General features: G+C 37.9%; 1 protein-coding gene across 6 annotated transcripts in view; it reads left to right on the forward strand.

Annotated features, from left to right (window-relative positions):
• SLCO2B1 (solute carrier organic anion transporter family member 2B1) overlaps nt 1-22,962 on the forward strand; it is a 490,516-nt gene that overhangs the window by 449,612 nt on the left and 17,942 nt on the right. For all 6 annotated transcript variants that reach the window (XM_053708763.1, XM_053708761.1, XM_053708765.1 and 3 more), the window contains 3 exons: nt 13,556-13,725; nt 19,598-19,662; nt 21,736-21,856. In XM_053708763.1, the coding sequence (XP_053564738.1) occupies nt 13,556-13,725; nt 19,598-19,662; nt 21,736-21,856 (356 nt within the window). The remainder of the gene's footprint in view (nt 1-13,555; nt 13,726-19,597; nt 19,663-21,735; nt 21,857-22,962) is intronic.

The raw sequence follows: 22,962 nt of genomic DNA on the forward strand, positions 1-22,962 counted from the left end.
TACACCATCTTGAATGACGTCATTTAAAGGAACCTTCATTCGTCATTAGTCGTCGGAAAGAAGAGGATGCTCTGCGTCGGATGTCTTGAAGATGGACCCGCGCGTCCCATAGATGAAGATAGAAGATGCCGTCTGGGTGAAGACTTCTGCCCGTCTGGAGGACCACTTCTCCCGGCTTGGATAAAGACTTCTTGCTGCTTCATTGAGGACTTCTCCCTACTTCGTTGAGGATGGATGTCGGATCTTCAAAACTGTAAGTGGAGCTTCAGTGGTTAGTGGTAGGTTTTTTTAAGGGTTTATTGGGTGGGTTTTATTTTTAGGTTAGGGCTTTGGGCTGCAATAGAGCTAAATGCCCTTTTAAGGGCAATTCCCATCCAAATGCCCTTTTCAGGCCAATGGGGAGCTTAGTTTTTTTTAGTTAGGATTTTATTTGGGGAGTTGTTTGTGTGGGTCGTGGGTTTTACTGTTGGGGGGTTGTTTGTATTTTTTTTTCATGTAAAAGAGCTGATTTCTTTGGGGCAATGCCCCGCAAAAGGCCCTTTTAAGGGCTATTGGTAGTTTAGTTTAGGTTAGGGTTTTTGTTTTATTTTGGGGGGCTTTTTTTATTTTAATAGGGCTATTAGATTAGGTGTAATTAGTTTAAATATCTTTTTTATTTTATTAGGGGGCTTAGATTAGGTGTAATTAGATTAAACTTCTTGTAATATTTTTTTATTTTTTGTAATTTAGTGTGTTTTTTTTTTTTGTAATATAGTTTAGTTTATTTAATTGTATTTTAGTTTAGATAATTGTAGTTTATTTAATTAATTTATTGATAATGTAGTGTTAGGTGTATTTGTAACTTAGGTTAGGATTTATTTTACAGGTAATTTTGTAATTATTTTAACTAGGTAGCTATTAAATAGTTATTAACTATTTAATAGCTATTGTACCTAGTTAAAATAAATACAAAGTTACCTGTAAAATAAATATAAACCCTAAAATAGCTACAATGTAATTATTAATTATATTGTAGCTATCTTAGGGTTTATTTTATAGGTAAGTATTTAGTTTTAAATAGGAATAATTTAGTTAATAATATTAATATTATTTAGATTTATTTAAATAATAATTAAGTTAGGGGGTGTTAGGGTTAGACTTAGGTTTAGGGGGTAATATATTTTATGTAGGTGGCGGCGGTGTAGGGGGGTCAGATTAGAGGGTAATAAATTTAATGTAGGTGGCGGCGGGGTCTGGGAGCGGCGGTTTAGGGATTAAACACTTTATTAGGTATTGCGGTGGGGGATTGCAGTTGACAGGTAGATAGACATTGCGCATGCGTTAGGTGTTAGGTTTTATTTTGCAGGCATTTTAGGGAGTTACGGTGCTCCAATACTCAGCACAAGGCTTGCTAGGCCTGCATTTTGTGGCGAGGTGAAAATGGAGTAAGATTTCTCCATTTTTGCCACGTAAGTCCTTACGCTGTATATTGGATACCAAACTGCGCGTGTTTTATATGTCAGTCTATGAGCCAAAAAACTACGGGCGAAGGCAGAAATATACAAGCGTAACTTCTATGTTACACCGTATATGTGATACCAAACCCGCGAAAAATCTGGCATCGCCGGCTTTTGCGGGCGACGCTGCATATCGGATGGGGCCCCATATTGTTTACTGAACAAATACCAAATCTGTCTCCATGATTAAAGGAACAGTAAACACAAAAATTGTTATTGTTAAAAAAGATAGACAATGCCTTAACTGCCCAGTCCCCAACTTTGCACAACCACTATTGTTATATTAATACACTTTAAAAAATTTAAACCTCTAAATGTCTGCCTGCATCTAAGCCACAAAAGACAACCTCTTATCACATGCTTTTTTATTTGCTTTTTCCAACAGAGGAGTGTTTGTTCATGTGAGCCACACCCGTGGTTGTGCAAAACACAGCACTAATTCGCTTAAATGCAAGTCAATAGATAATAAATAAAAATAAATATGTTCAGGGGCAGAGCCGGATTGGGCCGCCTGGATACCGGGAAAAATCCCGGTGAGCCAACGGCTTGCAGCTGCACAGAGAGAGCACTGTGCACAACAGTCAGTACAGTCTGAGCAGCCAGTGAAGGAGCAGAGCAGCCAACTTGCTTTTTGAGCACTTAAAAGATATGACAGAGGCTCAAGCAGCTCAGCAGCAGATGTGGCCGCTCCACTCCATTAGGCAAGGCAACATTACACAGTGTGAGGAGGTGAGAGAAGGTGTCTTTACATTGCTGCAGAGATTGAGGCTCAGCCGGAGGGGGGGGCTGAGCCGGAATGGGGGAGGAGCTAAGCCAGAGGGGGCAGAGCTGAACCAGAGGGGAGGGCGGGACTGAGCCAGAGCTGGTGAAAGAGTGTAACGGCCGACTTGCTTTTTGAGTACATAAAAAGATATGACAGAGGCTCAAGCAGGTCAGCAGCAGATGCGGCCGTTCCGCTCCATTAGGCAAGGCAACACAGTGTGATGAGATGAGGGAGGGTGTCCTTACATTGCCATGGAGATAGGGCCAGAGGGGGGGCTCAGCCGAAGGGGGGAGGCGGGGCTGATTTGGAGGGGAGGGCTGACCCACAGGGGGGACTAGGCTGAGCCGGAGGGGGCTGAATTGGAGGGGGCAAGGCTGAGCCAGAAGGGGCGGAGCTGGACTGGTTTATACAAATTTCCCGGACCAATCTGATTTCCCAGCCCGTCCCTGATCAGGGGGCTGTAAAAAGAGGCTTAAATTCAATGTAATCACAAAGGTAAAAAGTGTATTAATATAACCATGTTTTCTGTGCAAAACTAGGGAATGGGTAATAAAGGGATTATCTATCTTTTTAAACAATAAAATATTTTGAGTTGACTGTCCCTTTAAAGCTCTTGTTGGCACAGTGAACAATAGAACTTTCAACATTTCTAAGTATTTCCATATTCTAAATGAATGAAAATAGTTTAAACGCAAATAACAGCAAATCTTTTACGTTCTCTGGCTATTCCAGTTACTGAAATTAATTGATTGCCTACTTTACTAAAGAACAACTACTACCAACTCACAAAAGTGCCAAGTATTAAGATAAAACTCATAAATCCACTCCTCCTTCAGAACCCATAACTAATACAGATAAAATAAACAAAATAAAAAGAATAAAGAGGTCATGAAGGTGAGTAAATAATAATAAAATGATAATTAAAATTCAATCAAATTCAAGTTCTTGCTTTGGATATCCCCCATCCTTAACAGCTGACACCTGCATTGGGAGGCAGGAAAAGATCTGGGATACGACAAGCGTTCCAGGGTATAGGAGTGGTCAACTGTACCACACGCTGTATTCATACCTCATATTGTTTGAGGTCACGTTTGTGAGTTTGTTTTTTGCATATGCAATAAATTATATTAATTTTTTTTTTACATATTGCCCTATGATTGTTTCTTTTCTCTCTCTGCTCTCCATGTCCCTTTGCCTCTAGTTTTATACTTTTCTAAAGAGATTACGTTTTGTTATAAATAGTGGGAAACAGTGGAAAATGAATATGTGACTGCAGAATTATTCTTTATGCTTTCTCTAGTAATATATATGGAGAATATTTCATTATTAAAACATACCTTTATTGATACTAACCATGCAGAAGTTTGAATATTTTTAAATTAAAGTTTATTAATAAAGTATTCTGTGCATTCTGTGGACAAGAAAAGCTTAGAATCTATATTATGAAGCTCAGCAGAATTTGATCATATAATTTATTATATTAAAATGTAATATATTTGAACCAGAGATCAAATGTGTCAAAAACTGCATTTTTTTTTTTACAAATGGTTGCACATTTTTTTCATGTAATTGGCAAGAGTCCATGAGCTAGTGACGTATAGGATATACAATCCTACCAGGAGGGGCAAAGTTTCCCAGACCTCAAAATGCCTATAAATACACCCCTCACCACACCCACAATTCAGTTTTTACAAACTTTGCCTCCTATGGAGGTGGTGAAGTAAGTTTGTGCTAAGATGTTGACATGAGCTTCTCAGCATTTTGAAGCCCGATTCCTCTCAGAGTACAGCGAATGTCAGAGGGACGTGGAGAGTATCACCTATTGTATGCAATGATTTTCCTAACGGGGGTCTTTTTCATAGGTTCTCTGTTATCGGTCGTAGAGATTCATCTCCTACCTCCCTTTTCAGATCGACGATATACTCTCATATACCATTACCTATAGTGATAACTGTTTCAGTACTGGTTTGGCTATCTGCTATATGTGGATGGGTGTCTTTGGGTAAGTATGTTTTTTTTACTTAAGACACCTCAGCTATGGTTTTGGCACTTTATGCATTTATATAAAGTTCTAAATATATGTATTGTACTTATATTTGCCATGAGTCAGGTTCATGTCTTTCCTTTTGCAGATTGTCAGTTTCATATTTGGGGAAAATTAATATTAAGAAATATTTTTTCTTACCTGGGGTTTAATCTTTTTTTCAATTGACTACTTTGTTTCAAATTGCGGGCTGACTTAGGCTCGCTGGTGCGCCAAATGCTACACTGTATTGCGTCATTCTTGGCACGAGAATTTTTTGGCACGAAAGACACGTCCGTTGACGCAAGTTCGTCATTTCCGGCGTCATAATTGATGCAGAGGTTTCACACAGGGTTGCATCGTTAATGAGTTAGTTAGTTAGTTAGTTAGTTAGTTAGTTAGTTAGTTAGTTAGTTAGTAAAAAATGTTAAATTACGTTGTGCATCATACTTGGCGCCAAACTTTTTTCATTATTTATTTGCTCCATTGCTATTTGCCTCTTGCCTTTTTCTATTTCAGAGGGCTATGCTATTTGCATTTTTTCCCATTCATATAAGGAAATTGATAATTTTGCTTTATATGTTGTTTTTTCTTTTACATTCTGCAAGATGTCTCAATCTGATCCTTCCTCAGAAGTATCTGTTGGAATTTTGCTGCCTGACATCGGTTCTACCAAAGCTAAGTGCATTTGTTGTAAAATTGTGGAGATTATATCTCCTAATGTCATTTGTAATAGTTGTCATGATAAACTTTTACATGCAGATAGTGTGTCCATCAGTAATAGTACATTGCCGGTTGCAGTTCCTTCAACTTCTAATGTACATGATATACCTATGAATTTTAAAGAATTTGTTACTGATTCTATTCAGAAGGCTTTGTCTGCATTTCCGCCTTCTAATAATCGTAAGAGGTCTTTTAAAACTTCTCATAAAGTTGATGAAATTTCAAATGACTGACAACATAATGAATTATCCACCTCTGATGAGGATCTATCTGATTCAGAAGATCCTTCCTCAGATATTGACACTGACAAATCTACTTATTTATTTATTTAAAATGGAGTATATGCATTCTTTGTTAAAAGAAGTGTTAATTACTTTGGATATTGAGGAAGCTAGTCCTCTTGACATTAAAACCAGTAAACATTTAAATTCTGTTTTTAAACCTCCTGTGGTTACTCCAGAGGTTTTTCCTATTCCTGATGCTATTTCTGATATGATTTCTAAGGAATGGAATAAGCCGGGTACTCCATTTAATCCTTCTGCAATGTTTAAAAAAATTGTATCCTTTACCAGCAATTTCCATAGAGTTTTGGGAAAAGATCCCCAAAGTTGATGGGGTTATTTCTACTCTTGCTAAATGAACCATTATTCCTATGGAAGATAGTACTTCCTTTAAAGATCCTTTACATAGGAAGCTTGAATCTAATCTAAGGAAATCCGATTTATATTCAGGTCATCTTCTTAGGCCTGCAATTTATTTGGCTGATGTTGCAGCTGCTTCACCTTTTTGGTTGGAGAATGTAGCACAACAAGAATTGGATTCTGATGTATATAGCATTGTTCATTTACTACAACATGCTAATCATTTTATTTGTGATGCAATTTTTGATATTATCAAAATTGATGTTAGATCCATGTCTTTAGCTATTTTAAAGAGCTTTTGAAGAGCTTTGTGGCTTAAATCTTGGAATGCTGATATGACATCTAAGTCTAGATTAATATCTCTTTCTTTCCAAGGTAATAATTTATTTGGTTCTCAGTTGTATTCTATTATTTCAACTGTTACTGGGGGGAAGGGAGTTTTTTGCCTCAGGATAAAAAACCTAAGGGTAAATCTAAGGCTTCTAATCATTTTCGTTCCTTTCATCAAAATAAGGAACAAAAACCAAATCATTCCCCCAAGGAAACGGTTTCCAATTGGAAGCCTTCCTCTAATTGGAATAAATCCAAGCCTTTTAAGACACCAAAGTCAGCCCCTAAGTCCGCATGAAGGTGCGGCCCTCATTCCAGCTCAGCTGGTAGAGGGGCAGATTAAGGTTTTTCAAGGATGTTTGTGCAAATTCTGTCCAAAATCAATAGATTCAGAGCATTGTCTCTCAGGGGTACCGAATAGGATTCAGAGTAAGACCTCCTGTGAGAAGATTTTTTCTCTCACGCATCCCAGTAAATCCAGTAAAAGCTCAGGCTTTCCTGAAGTGTGATTCAGACCTGGAGGTTTCAGGGGTAATTATGCCGGTTCCTTTTCAGGAACAAGGTCTGGGGTTTTATTCAAATTTTTTCATTGTCCCAAAGAATGAAAATTCATTCAGACAAGTTCTGGATCTGAAAATTTTGAATCGTTATGTAAGAGTACCAACTTTTCAAGATGGTGACTATTCTGCCTTTTGTTCAGCAAGGACATTTTATGTCTACAATAGACTTGCAGGATGCTTACCTTCATATTCCGATTCATCCAGAACATTATCAGTTCCTGAGATTCTCTATTCTAGACAAGCATTACCAATTTGTTGCTCTTCCATTTGGCCTAGCAACAGCTCCAATAATCTTTTCAAAGCTTCTGGGTGCCCTACTCTCTGTAATCAGAAAACAGGGTATTGCGGTGCTTCCTTATTTGGATGATAACTTGGTACTAGCTCAGTCTTTACGTTCTGCAGAATCTCACACAAATCAACTAGTGTTGTTTCTTCAAAAACATGATTGGAGGATCAATCTAACAAAAAAGATATTTGATTCCTCAGACAAGGGTCACCTTTTTAGGTTTTCAGATAGATTCAGTGTCCATGACTCTGTCTTTAACAGACAAGAGATGTTTGAAATTGGTTGCAGCATGTCAGCACCTTCAGTCTCAGTCATTCCCTTTGGTGGCTATGTGCATGGAAGTTTTAGGCCTCATGACTGCAGCATCAGACGCGATGCCTTTTGCTCATTTTCACATGAGACCTCTCCAGCTTTGTATGCTGAATCAATGGTGCCGGGATTATACAAAGATATCACAATTAATATCCTTAAATCCCAATGTTCGACACTTTCTGACGTGGTGGTTAAATCACCAGTGTTTAGTTCAAGGGGCCTCTTTTGTTCGGCCAACCTGAGTCTTTCAGGTTGGGGAGCTGTCTGGGGATCTCTGACAGCACAAGGGGTTTGGAAATCTCAAGAGGCGAGATTACCAATCAATATTTTAGAACTTCGTGCAATTCTCAGAGCTCTTCAGTTTTGGCCTCTGTTGAAGAGAGAACCGTTCATTTGTTTTCAGACAGACAATATTACAACAGTGGTATATGTCAATCATCAGGGTGGGACTCACAGTCCCCAAGCTATGAAAGAAGTATCTCAGATACTTGTTTGGGCGGAATCCAGCTACTGTCTAATTTCTGCGGTTCATATCCCAGGTGTATACAATTGGGAGGCGGATTATCTCAGCCGTCAGACTTTACATCCTGGGGAGTGTTCTCTCAATCCGGATGTGTTTCTTCAGATTGTTTAGATGTGGGGTCATCCAGAAATCGATCTGATAGCTTCTCAGCTAAACAAGAAACTTCCCAGATACCTGTCCAGGTCCAGGGATTCTCAGGCAGAAGCAGTGGATGCGCTGATACTTCCTTGGTGTTATCAACCTGCTTATATCTTCCTGCCTCTAGTTCTTCTTCCAAGAGTGATCTCCAAAATCATCATGGAACAATCATTTGTGTTGCTGGTGGCTCCAGCATGGCCCCACAGGCTTTGGTATGCGGATCTTGATCGGATGTCCAGTTGCCAACCTTGGCCTTTTCCGTTAAGGCCGGACCTACTGTCTCAAGGTCCGTTTTTCCATCAGGATCTCAAATCATTAAATTTGAAGGTATGGAAATTGAACGCTTAGTGCTAAGTCATAGAGGTTTCTCTGATTAATTAATACTATGTTACAAGCTCATAAATCTGTCTCTAGGAAGATTTATTATCGAGTTTGGAAGACTTACATTTCATGGTGTTCTTCTCATAAATTCTCTTGGCATTCTTTTAGAATTCCTAGAATGTTACAGTTTCTTCAGGATGGTTTGGATAAAGGTTTGTCTGCAAGTACTTTGAAGGGACAAATCTCTGCTCTTTCTGTTTTATTTCACAGAAAGATTTCTACTCTTCCTGATATTCACTGTTTTGTACAGGCTCTAGTTCATATTAAGCCTGTCATTAAATCAATTTCTCCTCCTTGGAGCCTTAATTTGGTTTTGAGGGCGTTACAGGGTCCTCCATTTGAGCCTATGCACTCTTTGGACATTAAACTACTTGGAAAGTGTTGTTCCTTTTGGCCATCTCTTCTGCTAGAAGAGTTTCTGAGCTTTCTGCTCTTTCTTGTGAATCTCCTTTTCTGATTTTTCATCAGGATAAGGCGGTTTTGTGGACTTCATTTAAGTTCTTACCTAAGGTTGTGAATTCTAACAACATTAGTAGAGAAATTGTTGTCCCTTCCTTGTGTCCTAATCCTAAGAATTCTTTGTAAAAATCCTTACATTCTTTGGATGTGGTGAGAGCTTTGAAATATTATGTTGACGCTACTAAAGATTTCAGAAAGACTTCTGGTCTATTTGCTATATTCTCTGGTTCTAGGAAAGGTCAGAAGGCTTCTGCTATTTCCTTGGCTTCTTGGTTAAAGCTTTTGATTCTTCAAGCTTTTTTAGAGTCGGGTCAGGCCCCGCCTCAGAGAATTACAGCTCATTCTACTAGATCAGTCTCCACTTCGTGGGCTTTTAAGAACGAAGCTTCAGTTGATCAGATTTGCAAAGCGGCAACTTGGTCCTCTTTGCATACATTTACTAAATTCTACCGTTTTGATGTATTTGCTTCTTCAGAAGCAGTTTTTGGTAGAAAAGTTCTTCAGGCAGCTGTTTCAGTTTGATTCTTCTGCTGATGATCTAAGTTTTTCTTTTCTTCATGAGAATAACTTATATTTTGGGTTGTGGATTAATTTTTCAGCATATGGCTGTTGTTTATTTTTATCCCTCCCTCTCTAGTGACTCTTGCGTGGAGTTCCATGTCTTGGGTATTTGATATCCCATACATCACTAGCTCATGGACTCTTGCCAATTACATGAAAGAAAACATAATTTATGTAAGAACTTACCTTATAAATTAATTTATTTCATATTGGCAGGAGTCCATGAGGCCCACCCTTTTTTATGGTGGTTATGAATTTTTTGTATAAAGCACAATTATTTCCAGATTCCTTTGTTGATGCTTTTTAGTCCTTTCTTTATCACCCCACTACTTTTCTATTCGTTAAACTGAATTGTGGGTGTGGTGAGGGGTGTATTTATAGGCATTTTGAGGTTTGGGAAACTTTGCCACTCCTGGTAGGATTGTATATCCCATACGTCACTAGCTCATGGACTCTTGCCAATATGAAAGAAATGAATTTATCAGGTAAGTTCTTACATAAATTATGTTTTTTGTTCATTGCTTCACATATTAGAGACATGAAACACAAAATTTTTCTTTCACGCTTCAGACAGAAAATACAATTTTAAACAACTTTCCAATTTAATTATGTATTTGCTATACATTCCTAGTATCCTTTGTTTAAGAAACAGCAATGCACATGGATGAGCCAACACCAGAGGCATATATGTGCAGCCACAATACCTATCTAGGTATGCTTTTCAACAAAGGATACCAAGAGGACAATACAAATTAGATATTAAGTCCTCTATTTGGTAAAGTCTGGCGGACCTGATCCGGATCAGGTCCGCCAGATTTCTCTGAATACGGAGAGCAATATGCTCTCCGTATTCAGAATTACACCAGCAGCTCACAAGAGATGCTGGTGCAACGCTGCCCCCTGCAGACCTGGGGCCAATCAGCCGCCAGCAGGGGGTGTCAATCAACCCGATTATACTCGATCGGGTTGAATTCTGGTGATGTCTGTTTGCTCTGAGGTTATGGAGCAGCGGTCTTTGTGACTGCTGCTTCATAACTGCTGTTTCTGGCGAGCCTGCAGGCTCGCCAGAAACACGGGCCGTCAAGCTCCTTTCGGAGCTTGATAGATAGGCCCCTAAAAATACATGGGAAAGTTAATTAAAAATGCATGTTCTCTCTAAATCATGAAAGAAAAAAACTGTGTTTCATGTTCAATGAAGTGTTTTGGAAAACAGGTGGAATATTAAAGGGTCAGTAAAGTCAAAATTAAACTTTCATGATTTAGATAAAAATCTTCCCAGTATACTTCTATAAAAATATTTTCTTCATTCTCTTGGTATCCTTTCTTGAAAAGTTAACCTAGGTAGGCTCAGGAATGTATAACATTCATACAAACATTGTTTCAAACATTGCTGTTGGGATTACCTTGTACTCTTTAACAAAAGATAAACAACATTGTGGTCATGTAATATATGATATATAACATTTTCTAGCTCTCCCGTCTGTTTTTGATCTGTCCCTTTATTCACATTTAGTTACCCATGAAACCATAGTCAAATTTCCGGCTTAATTAAAATCCCCTAGGTTTATAGAAAACATCAGGGGACAGTGCTTACCCTGAGCTACTTTAGCCGACAGACTTATAGAATGGTTGGTCTGATCAAGCGCATTATTACTATCATTGGTGAGATGTGTAGGACGGAACAGTGTTTGCAGTCTTAGTAGATTTAACTTGATACTAGAGGTTGCTGGAAGTCAGTGTAGGGACAGCAGAGGATTAGCTATGGCTGAGGTAGATAAGTCTGTCACAAGCATTTAAAATAGACTGAGGTGGGGATAGTTTGTAGAGAGGTAGGTCAGATATCAGCGCTTGAGAGCACACTTCCATAGGCTCTAATGGGAGCCTTGCTCTCATGCTGATAGTCACGACAGAGAACCTAGTGCAGCGAATGGGGTAAGTCATGTAGCAATGGGCATATATGATGAATATATCCATATATATGTATGTGTTTATATGTTTATATACACATATTAACAGATATATATATATATATATACTTACTATATATAATATATATATATATATATATATATATATATAAATGTATGTATAGTATATAAGCATATACATATCTAATTATAGTAATAACTCAGTCCCTATGTACCGCAATGTAAAGGCACTTTTCAGCACCATTTTTTTCTAACACCCCTCACTTTTATTTATAAAAAGGATCAATATTCTTTATTTGGGAAGCCATTGGGGGACATTTTTTAAATGAATCAGTGGTCTGACCTCTGGTTAATTTTCAGAGCGCTAATTGCTACTGCAAGCTTGCGATAGCATTATAAAAAGCTGCTTGTTATAGCTGGTTATTTAACGTGCACGTAAATGGACAAATGTTCCCATTTACGGCACACGTTAAATTAGCGCTCTTTGTAATCTAAGTAATAAGAGAGATGATCATATCTGTATTTTTTTAGTCTTCCATGTATGAAAGTGATAATCCTTGGTTAGGAAATGAAGGAAAGGAATTGTCGAGTGTAACTCAAAATAGGGGATAAGGAATAACAGAAAGATTAAGTTATCAGTGAAGTGATGTCTGAGTTGATGTCGGTTTAGAATGTGGAATGCATACTGTAAATTCTTGTTCATTGACAAATTTATCTTGTAGTTTTGAGAAATCATCTAGGAAGAAATTTTTCATGCAAACTCTGAACCTAAACAACGAAGGTGGAAGGGACCAGTAATTGCTTTTAGTGTGCACAGAAGCCTCGTGTGAGCCAGTTTAATGTGTATTTGTCAGTAGTGAAACAAATCACATATAAAATATATGTTACAGGTAAAGCCAGAAATCTGGGTGATCCTAGGTTTAGCCAGTGGCTGTGGGTAAAACCCAATGTAAGATCATACTTTGGGCTTTACCCGGGTAATGCTAGGATTACCCAAACGCTTCTGGATAAAGCTAATAAAATCAATACATTGGGCTTTACATGGGTAATGCTAGGATTACCCAAACGCTTCTGGATAAAGCTAATAAAATCAATACATTGGGCTTTACATGGGTAATGCTAGGATTACCCAAACGCTTCTGGATAAAGCTAATAAAATCAATACATTGGGCTTTACATGGGTAATGCTAGGATTACCCAAACGCTTCTGGATAAAGCTAATAAAATCAATACATTGGGCTTTACATGGGTAATGCTAGGATTACCCAAACGCTTCTGGATAAAGCTAATAAAATCAATACATTGGGCTTTACATGGGTAATGCTAGGATTACCCAAACGCTTCTGGATAAAGCTAATAAAATCAATACATTGGGCTTTACATGGGTAATGCTAGGATTACCCAAACGCTTCTGGATAAAGCTAATAAAATCAATACATTGGGCTTTACATGGGTAATGCTAGGATTACCCAAACGCTTCTGGATAAAGCTAATAATATCATACATTGGGCTTTACCCGGGTAATGCTAGGAAAACACCCCAACAGTCAATTAAAATTTTTTATTTTGGATTACACAAACACTTATGTTTTGCACCATGTTTTGTTACAACAACAGGAAACTAAACATTTTTACAACAACAACAGGAAACATTTTTATTTTTCATATGTGGATTTTTCATGTTTTTTTTTCACAAACATTTTTGTGTTATTGTGTTCTTGGACCGACCGGACTGTTATCAGAAAGACATTTGTCTGTCAGATTATCTGTCGCACACGCATTCTGTCTGAGAACCTGCTTGCGGTAAATCCGGCTCCACACAGTACCAAGCAGGATTTTCCACATGGCTATTGGCAAAGAGGTGAAAACGTCACCTCTCAAGCAAAACAGCGTTCTGCCGTGGGCTGCCAGAGCTGCTCAGTGCGGTGAACGCTTTAAACAAATAAAGGAGCTTTCTGCATGAATTAATTTATACTTCATGAATGAAAGTCCCCTTTATTTGTTTCAGTGGTCAATCCTAGCCTTTCACAAACGCTAGAATTGACTTTCACTTTAAATCAATAATGTTTACTGGAAGCATTTTGGCTACTGGATCAGTAATGTAAAATTGCTTCTACTTAAAACTGATACACATCCATTCATGATCTATTTTGTTTCTGCTTTTTAAATGCATTTATCTTTGTAAGGTAAAACTCTACTTTATATCCTCACTCAGTTCAGTAAATACTGCATCAATCAGCAACAATTCTGTGTAGCTTTGTATACCAATTAGTGGCTTCTATGTAATTAGTATAGTGAGCATATGATACAGTACTGTAAAATGACACAGAGAGAACAATATAGAGCACAGAAGGGAAAATACATTGTCACATAAAGGAATGAAATTGCACATCAAGTTGTAAATACTGATTACTGTTATCTTTCTGTTGCAGAATTACACAAGGTGCAGCTGTATCCATTCTCCTGGGTCTGAGAGCTCAGCAACTCCTGGGTCCTGTGGAACCGGGTGCTATAATCTGTTCCTGCCCTTCGTCATCCTATCCTGCCTTGCAGGGACCCTAGCCAGCATCTCCCAGACACCGTCATTTATGTTAATACTCAGGTAGGTTAGATATTGGCGACTGAATTTGTATTTAGAGATGTTACAAAGATTTGTTTTATATGAAAAACGTGTTTTTACTTTATAAGTAGGGGCTATATTGTAACATCTGAGCACAGGCTTAATAACTATTTACACACAGGAGTGTCATACGCATTTAATTAATCTGTAAAATACAATGGCAAACACATAACCAAAATTCTGTTATCTGAAATTATATATATACATATATAAACACATGGTTTGAGGGGTCTGGCACGCTTCCCACTCATAACTTCTCAGCCAGGACAAATGTCCCAGTTTACAGTGACAATCCAAGTTCCCCCCACATTAAAAACTGCCCTGTCTTGGATATTCCCATGACACACCATTGCACCACCTATGACCACACCACGACACTGCCCCCTCCCATCATGGACCTGCCTAAAAAACATTGCTTGGCCAATGCTGTATCATACAACTATTTGCTGTACTTAATTTAACATAAAATAGAAATTGAAATACACAGAAGTACATTAAATATGTGAGTAGAATCTGCATCTTTTTTCTAAAAAGCTTCCTGTCAGGGTTTTCACAACTCTAGTGATAGCTTTTACTATGCAGTTAACCTGCGGATCAGCAGCGGATGTTTGCTTGCGCGCACATCCTTCACGTGTATGTGACATATAGTGCTATCTCACTAAAGGCAGTATCCCGTACTGCTAAGCGGCACTCGGAGTTCAGCTGATTTCCTTCATTACAAGTTAATTTTGAATTCCTACTATTCTGCCCTTAATCTCTATAAGCAACATTACTTCTCTACTCTTATCTCTAATCTGTCTTCAAACCCAAAATGTCTGTTCTCCACTTCAATATCCTTCTCTGCCCACCCCCTAAAACAACTTCTCTGTCAGCTCAAGACTTTGCCAGCCACTTCAATAACAAAATCGACTCCATCAGAAACGAAATCAGCTCTCAACATACTTCCATTCTCTAACCCCCTCAAACGCTCGCAAGCAACCACAACCCACATAGCCATAAATTTAGCTCCTCCCCTGTTACTGAGGAAGATGTTTCGGCACTTATACTGAGCTCTCACCTCACTACCTGTCCTCTTGACCCAATCCCCTCAAAGCTGCTCCCCTCCCTCTCTTCTACCCTTACCCCTATACTCACACACATTTTCAACCTGTCCCTCAGCACCAGTATATTTTCCTCATCTCTGAAACATGCACTGGTCACAACTATCCTCAAAAAACCTTCTCTTGATCCAACCTCCCCATCCAACTTCCGCCCTATTTCCCTACTCCCTCTTCCCTCAAAGCTTCTCGATAAGCTAGTATATACACGCCTATCCCATTTCCTTACACTAAACTCCCTCCTCGACCAACTGCAATCTGGATTTCATCCCCATCACTCAACAGAGACAACAATTGTTAAGGTTACCAATGACCTACTTACAGCAAAATCAAAAGGCCACTTTGCTCTGCATATCCTCCTTGATCTGTCCACAGCCTTTGATACTGTTGACCACCCTCTTTTGCTCCAAACCCTCCAATCCTTCGGCATTTGTGACACAGCCCTCTTGTGGTTCTCTTCCTACCTGTCAAACCGTACATTTAGTGTAGCCTTCTCTGGGGCTTCCTCTGCCCCGACACCACTTTCTGTTGGGGTACCGAAAGGCTCTGTCCTTGGTCCCCTTCTCTTCTCAATCTACACGTCATAATTAGGTTCCCTAATAAAGTCCCACAGGTTCCAATATCATTTGTATGCAGACGACACCCAAATCTACTTCTCTGCACCAGACCTATCTCTTTTCTTGCTAACCCGTGTCACTAGCTGTCTTTCTCACATCTCTTCCTGGTTGTCCTCTCACTACCTCAAGCTAAATTTCTCCAAACTGAGCTCCTTATTTTCCCTCCTTCTTCTAAAATCTCCACCCTCCATCATTACCCCTACCCCGCATGCCCAATGTCTTGGGGTCACATTCAGTCCTTGTCTAAATCCTGCCGCTTCCACTTTAAAAACATCTCTAAAATTAGACATTTCCTTACACAAGACACAACTAAGATTTTAATCCACTCTCTCATCTTTTCCCGCCTCGATTACTGCAATTCTGTCCTCTCTGGTCTCCCCAGCTGCCGCCTAGCTCCTTTACAATCTATAATGAATGCCTCTGCCAGGCTCATCTTCCTTACACATCGCTCTTCATCTGCCGCACCTCTCTGCCAATCTCTTCACTGGCTTCCTCTTGCCTCTAGGATTAAACACAAAATTCTCACTTTGGCATACAAAGCTCTCAACTGCACTGCTCCCTCCTATATCTCAGACCTTGTCTCCAGATACTCTCCCTCCCGACCCCTTCACTCTGCTCATGACCTCCTACTCTCCTCCTCTCTTGTTACCTCATCACACTCCCGCTTACAGGACTTCTCCAGACTGGCTCCCATCTTGTGGAACTCTCTGCCTCGCTCCACAAGATTCTCCCCTAGTTTTGAAAACTTCAAGCGCTCCCAAAAGACTCTACTGTTCAAGGATGCATACAACCTACAGTAACCTTTCATAAAACCAGTTCCTCTCCTCCATTGCTATCCCCTGAACCCCCTTAACATGTAAGCCTAAGAGCCATGCTGTTTGTAGATCACTTTATTTAGAGCTGACTACAACAGTGCGACCTATAAATGTTTCCTTGTATTCCGCCTATGTTTATAGCGCTGCGGAATCTGTTGGCGCTCTACAAATAACCGATAATAATATTAAGTATGATTGTGTGTTCTGCACAAAGTAACAATCATGTTTTACATCATACACTTTTGCAGAAGACATTTTAAATCAGTATTTTTTCAGTTTAGTTTTGGCTATATCAAATTTCCTATTTTTATTTTATTTACCTGTGTACACATAAAAAATCTTAAAATCTACTCATTTTGAAGAAGCTTTTTTTTCCTTTTAATAATAACATAACAAGAATAATAAAATTAGCAAACTTAGGTTGATGGAAGAGAACTGCACTTATATATTCTGTCCATTACTGTAGTTTTTTTGTGTTTTGTAATAAATTCTTTAATTTCCTACTAATGTATTTTCACAGAAATGTAATATCGACACAATAGGTTCCTCTATTACTGAACCTTAATTCATTTTTAATCATACCTCATAGATGAACATTTTTGTCCTTACCAGCTCTATGCAATTGTTCTAACAGTATTAATCATCTGCATTAATAATATAATGTAAAATTTGGTTTCAGTTATTATAAAATTGCTGATTCTAGTGACTTCTCTGCCCAGAATCACATTGAATTATTTTAATTTTTTTATTTAAAACTACAGAAAAAAAAATGTCCCACCACAAATGGTTAAAATGTGACTGAAATTTCACCATAAACAAATATTGTTAGAATATATTTTATATATTGTCTGTTAAATAAAATTCCATGGATACATTTGTTATACTTTTTAGCTTTTGTTTATATTATTTACAACCCTTTGAACGTATTTGCATCATCTTTCTTTTTTTTTTTAAAGGCCTAGGGGGATATATATCAAGCTGTCAACTATGTCGCATTCACCGGCATCAATACGCTCGCCTAACATCGCGGACATGGATCTCAATACGCTCTCCTTATTTATAAAAAAAGACGTGCACCAAGTATGGGGCGATGAGCATAGGACTGTTGATAACTTGCAGTCATCGATCTCGCATCTATTCGGCTTTTTCCCAACTTTATTCATACCCCACTAAACACCGCCACTATACTAAAATGTTTAACCCCTATCCCCCCACTCCCCGACATTGCCGCAACCTAAATAAAGTTATTATCCCCTATCCCGCCGCTCCCCGACATCGCCGCAACCTAAATAAAGTTAATAACCCCTATCCGGCCGCTCCCGACATCGCCGCAACCTAAATAAAGTTATTAACCCCTATCCGGCCGCTCCCGACATCGCCGCAAACTAAATAAAATTATCTCCTATCCCGCCGCTCCCCGACACCGCTGCCACTAAATAAACGTATTAACCACTAAACCTCTGTTAATACGTTTATTTAGTGGCAGCGGTGTCCGGCAGCAGCGGGATAGGGGTTAATACATTTTATTTAATTTGCGGCGGTGTCGGGTGCGGCAGATTAGGGGTGTTTAGACTCTGGGTTTATGTTAGGGTGTTAGGTGTAAACGTTTTCTACCATAGAAATCAATGGGTTATATTTCTTTGTCTTGCAGCATCGAACATAAGCTTTCGCTGCTTTCAGACTCCCATTTATTTCTATGGCAGCCGCGGCCTCCAGGGTGGCGGATTGAAAACCAGGTATGCTGGGTCGGAAAAGACACGAGTGTCCCTGTTAAAAGTTTGATAACTGGGAAAAAGTGTCAGATAGAGCCGAATGTGTATTCGGAACATCTGTAATGACATAAGCATAGATCTGCGTCGGATTGAGACCGGCGAATCGTATGTTACGTCACAAATTTCAACATTTGCCGGTCTGTAGGCTTTGATAACTAGGTCGGATCAATCTCGCAACAATTACGATGCGGAATTCCGGCGTATTTGTGCTTAACAGCTTGATACATATCCCCCCTAGTCTAGTCAAAATTAAACTTTCATGATTCAGATAGAACAGCAATTTTAAGCAACTTTTTAATGTACTCTTATCATCAATGAAAGCTAAGAAGCCAACCCATTTTTGGTTCAGCACCCTGGGTAGCGCTTGCTGATTGGTGGCTACATTTAGCCACCAGTCAGCAAGTGCTACCCAAGTGCTTAAAGTCCTGAACCAAAAATGGGTGGCCACCTAAGCTTACATTCTTTCTTTTTGAAATAAAGATACCAAAAGAACGAATAAAAATTTATAATAGGAGTAAATTAGAAATTTGCTAAAAATTGCATGCTCTATCTGAATCAATAAAGTTTAATTTTGACTACACTTTCCCTTTAAATGGGACAATGAAGCTAAATAAAAACTATTCGCAAACAGCATGTTTAAAGGTTCCATGCATACGTTTTATACAGATTACTAAATGTTTAATAATCATGCTGGCCATCTTTTTATAGGGCTCAATTATTATTATTTTGATCATTTTTTATAATGTAGGTGTGTTTCCTTCACACCCAGACCCCTACATAGCAAGATAAATATCTCTCATATAAAGGTTGCCTTTTGATGGACCTCACAGTCTTAAGAAGACTTTTTAGATCATCTCACCAGACCTGAAAGCTTTAGAGAATTGGGCCCTTAGTCAGAAGTCTGCTCATTAAACCTTTTGGTACTGCACAACTTGTATCTCCTTTACTGCAAGACAAGGCTGCCACACATTGTTATGTAATTTGTTGTAGACCTCTTGGACAGTGAAAGGGTAAAGTGACATTTTATTAAATGGATATGAAACCCAAAATGTTTCTTTCATGATTCAGATAGAAAATACAATTTAGAAAAAAAACTTTCGATTTACTTCTATCTAATTTGCTTCCTTCTCTTGATATCCTTTGTTGAAGCAGCAGCAATGCACTACTGGGAGATAACTGAGATAATTAAATGTACTTGGGTCAGCCAATAAGATGAGGCTTAAATGTGCATCCACCAATCAGCAGCTCCTGAGTCTACAAAGCTTTCCATTTCAACAAAGGATATCAGGAGAACAAAACAAATTTGATAACAGAAGTAAATTGGGAAGTTGTTTAATTTAACATGCTCTTTATTTTTCTGAATCATAAAATAAAATGTTGGGTTTCATATCTCTTTAAGGTTTCAAACTCATGTTTTATAATATGCATTGTACTACCGGGTTTTAACGTTTATGACTTTGCAGCACTCTACTGAGATTAACATTGCGCAACAGTCGGCCCAGGGCTTTATATTCTTAAATCGCTTATCTCACAAGATGTTTATATTTACCTAGGAATGTCCAGCCATCAGACAAATCTCTCGCCATTGGAATACAGTTCATGCTTCTGAGAATACTGGGTGAGTTATTTTCTGCATGCAGGTAAATCACTGTATAGACACAAATCTGAATGTTAATTTTCCTATCATCTTATATGAAATGTAGGAATAATTTATCCTTCAGGATAGCCCTATGCATACCACAGGTATTATTTAAGTAATTTACTGCAGCTCGTCCTACTACCATCTTTCGACTAGATTACAAGTGGTGCTCTATTATGCATAAAATTTGCTAGAAGTAATGTTTTTGCGCACACGGGTTAGAGTGTATTATAAGTGGAAAGTAAAAGGTTTGTGTGTCTATTTACTGCATAGACTTCAATGGAGACCGCAGAAGAAACAAACTAAAACACTTAATGCTCGCGCCCTAACCCGACAGAAGTTATTAATATTTCACATTCCAATTTAATAATACAAATTACATTTTTTTTCCTATATGAAGATCACAGGAATGTAAAATATGTGTATCGCGTTTTAGGTTTCATGCTTTAGGTCTAACGCTGTGCCTGGTTAGGGCACATGCAGAATTAATTATTCTAAGGCACGTTATTGAAATATTAACTTTAAAATATTAAAAAAATATTGATAATAATTATAAAAAATTATAGATGTTCTAAAAAGTTCTAAATAATCCATAGAATATATATAAAGTATCTATAATATATTTAATGATTATTTGTAATATATATGCAATTTGTAAAGCACTAATGATGATTATGCATTGTGAATGTAACATGTATAACAAAGATTACATAATTATGTAACAAGTATTACAGTGATAACAAACATGATTATGTAACATTGAAGAAGACTCAGTTACATCGACTTTAAAAAGATTAAGGGATCTGTCTTTAATTTAATTAAAATATACAGCAGTGATACTTAGGGTATTAAATGGGCATTGACCATTGTCATAGTTTCAAATGTTGCAAATTAGCCTTAGTGGAGAAGATAAGCTAACAGTTATTAAACCTAAGAAACTTAGGTTACAACATGGTGCCCCCATTACTTTATAGAAGCTAAAAGATAATAATAAACAACTAAAATTATTATTATTATTATTATTTTTATTTCAGGTTAATATTTGCTTTGAAAAGACTTGTTAATTTGAATTTAAAATAAGTGACATTATTTTTTATTGTACATCTAAAAATGTGGGACAGTCAGGATTTCGAGTTTCATACTAAAGCGTTTAATGGGGATGAGGTGAGACAATAATGACAGACAATAGTTTAAAAAAATCATACAAAGGCACAAATAAACCTTGATAAAGTCAGGGAGAAATATGGTGATTTTTTGGGGAATGTTTTGAAACATTTCTTTTGTGCAACACTAACAATATTAAATCTTTAAAAACATTTGCCAAATACATGTTAAAATGAGAATTTTAAGTCCCTGAATAATAACACAAATAAACTTGTCCTATATATTAATAGCTCAAGCCTCAAGTATAAGAAGATACAAATATTCATACTTTGATGCAATAAATCCCCTATCTAGCTTAGCTTGGGTCTAATAGCTGTACTATAACCCTATACTAAAACCTATTTGTTTTCAAACTATATTAAATGATTACATTTTTCACCATTCTCATAATTGGATAAATTATTTAGCAAATTTATGTTAACTAGAATGAAACAAAAAAATCTTCATTATACTCCAGAGCCCAATCACATATCTTAGTTTAAGAATATGTCACAGCTGTGACAAAGCCACTGATTAAATCTAGAAGATAGAAAAAAACAGGTAAGAAAGTATATGATGGGTGTTAAATATTTACTGCTTGAGTAGCCAAACAGAAGCCCCTCTCTGTGAAGGAATACATAGGCAGTTGCCTATTTTGCCTAAATTACCTGAATTCATAAAAATAGAACAATTTAAAATCTAGCTTTTGCTGTTTGCTGATTTAGAGTAAAAACAATAAAAGAAATTGTAGCCTTTACTTAAATAAAATACATCATCACAAGAAACAGTCTGAATGTTTTCCTTACTGGTGTATTTTACATATTAGTGCACAGACACGCATTGCCTCTATTAGTTCAAATTCATCCAAATTCAAATTGATTCATCGAGTGCAATTCTGCTTTTCCCCAGCTTGGCTCCCTGGCCCTGTAATGTTCGGCAGTGTGATTGACAGCACGTGCGTTCTCTGGGGGAAGAAATGTGGAAAGAAAGCTGCCTGCCAATATTATGACAATAATCTTTTTCGACAAAGGTAACAGCTCCATTTTGTTTTTTTGTTTATTTATCTCAGATTCTTTTCATGCAGTCATAGATTATATTTTTCCATTTTACAGTTTGCCAAGACACAAAACCTGTAGACAAAAATAAAAACTATCGCTAGAATCTGTTTATTTTAGACTAAGATGCTCTGTGAAAGGGTCAATTGCGTAGTCCTTACATGGGAAAGTTTATGCGTTGAGCAACTTTATTAAAATGACAAAATAACATTTGGTTTACATTTAATGTAATGATTGCCTTTGATCAGTGCTACCAATAGCATTTGCAGGGCCTTTGTCCCGCCCCTTCCTACTTATTCTCCGCCCCCTCTTTGTCTTTTATCCTAACATTTATTGGGTCCAAAAGAATAAACTATATATTACATCTACTGATCCCAAAAACACTTAGGGCCCCATGTATTAGCTGGTGTGCAGACAACCTCTCGACTTGAGAAGTTGTCCACACGGCACACGCCTTTGCTGCATATGGGAAGCAGATGTGTTTGTCCGCCTGCCTGTGTGCATCATTACACACTCCGATGAGTGTGTAGTACCCGCCCTTTTACTCCCATGTTTGGGACTGACAATTACCAAGAGCGAATGAGCACTCTGTGATTTCACTTCACCACGTTGGAGGTGGTGAAGATTTTAAGAAGCAGCAGTCTAATGACCACTGCTTCTTACATTGCGGAAAGCAGGACTGCATGTGCGAATCTGCCCCGCAAGAGCTCCGGAGCAGCTTACATACGCTTCTTACATGGAGCCCTTAAAGTAAATACTGAATGTACATTGCACTTTCTCAGACCTTCACCTTCAAAGCATGAGGGCCAGAAGCTGGTTCCCTGCTTCCCCCATCCAAAGAGCAAGACTGACTGTAATTATCCAAAATGAGCTTCCATTGAAAATAAATGACATCTGGTCATCATTTACAAATATTTAATGTTTGCACAATTTTAAGGGGTTTTTAGTCCATGCAACAAGATCTCCTGATTAGCCATTTTATTACTTCACGCACACTAACAAAGCAATGTCCTTGTACCACCTCTGAATCACATACTACATAGGAAAATACAGAAGGCGTTCGTGTCTCTGGTTACAAATT

This window comes from Bombina bombina, chromosome 3 (genome assembly GCF_027579735.1).
Source record: "Bombina bombina isolate aBomBom1 chromosome 3, aBomBom1.pri, whole genome shotgun sequence".
In the NCBI taxonomy this organism is placed as follows: domain Eukaryota; kingdom Metazoa; phylum Chordata; class Amphibia; order Anura; family Bombinatoridae; genus Bombina; species Bombina bombina.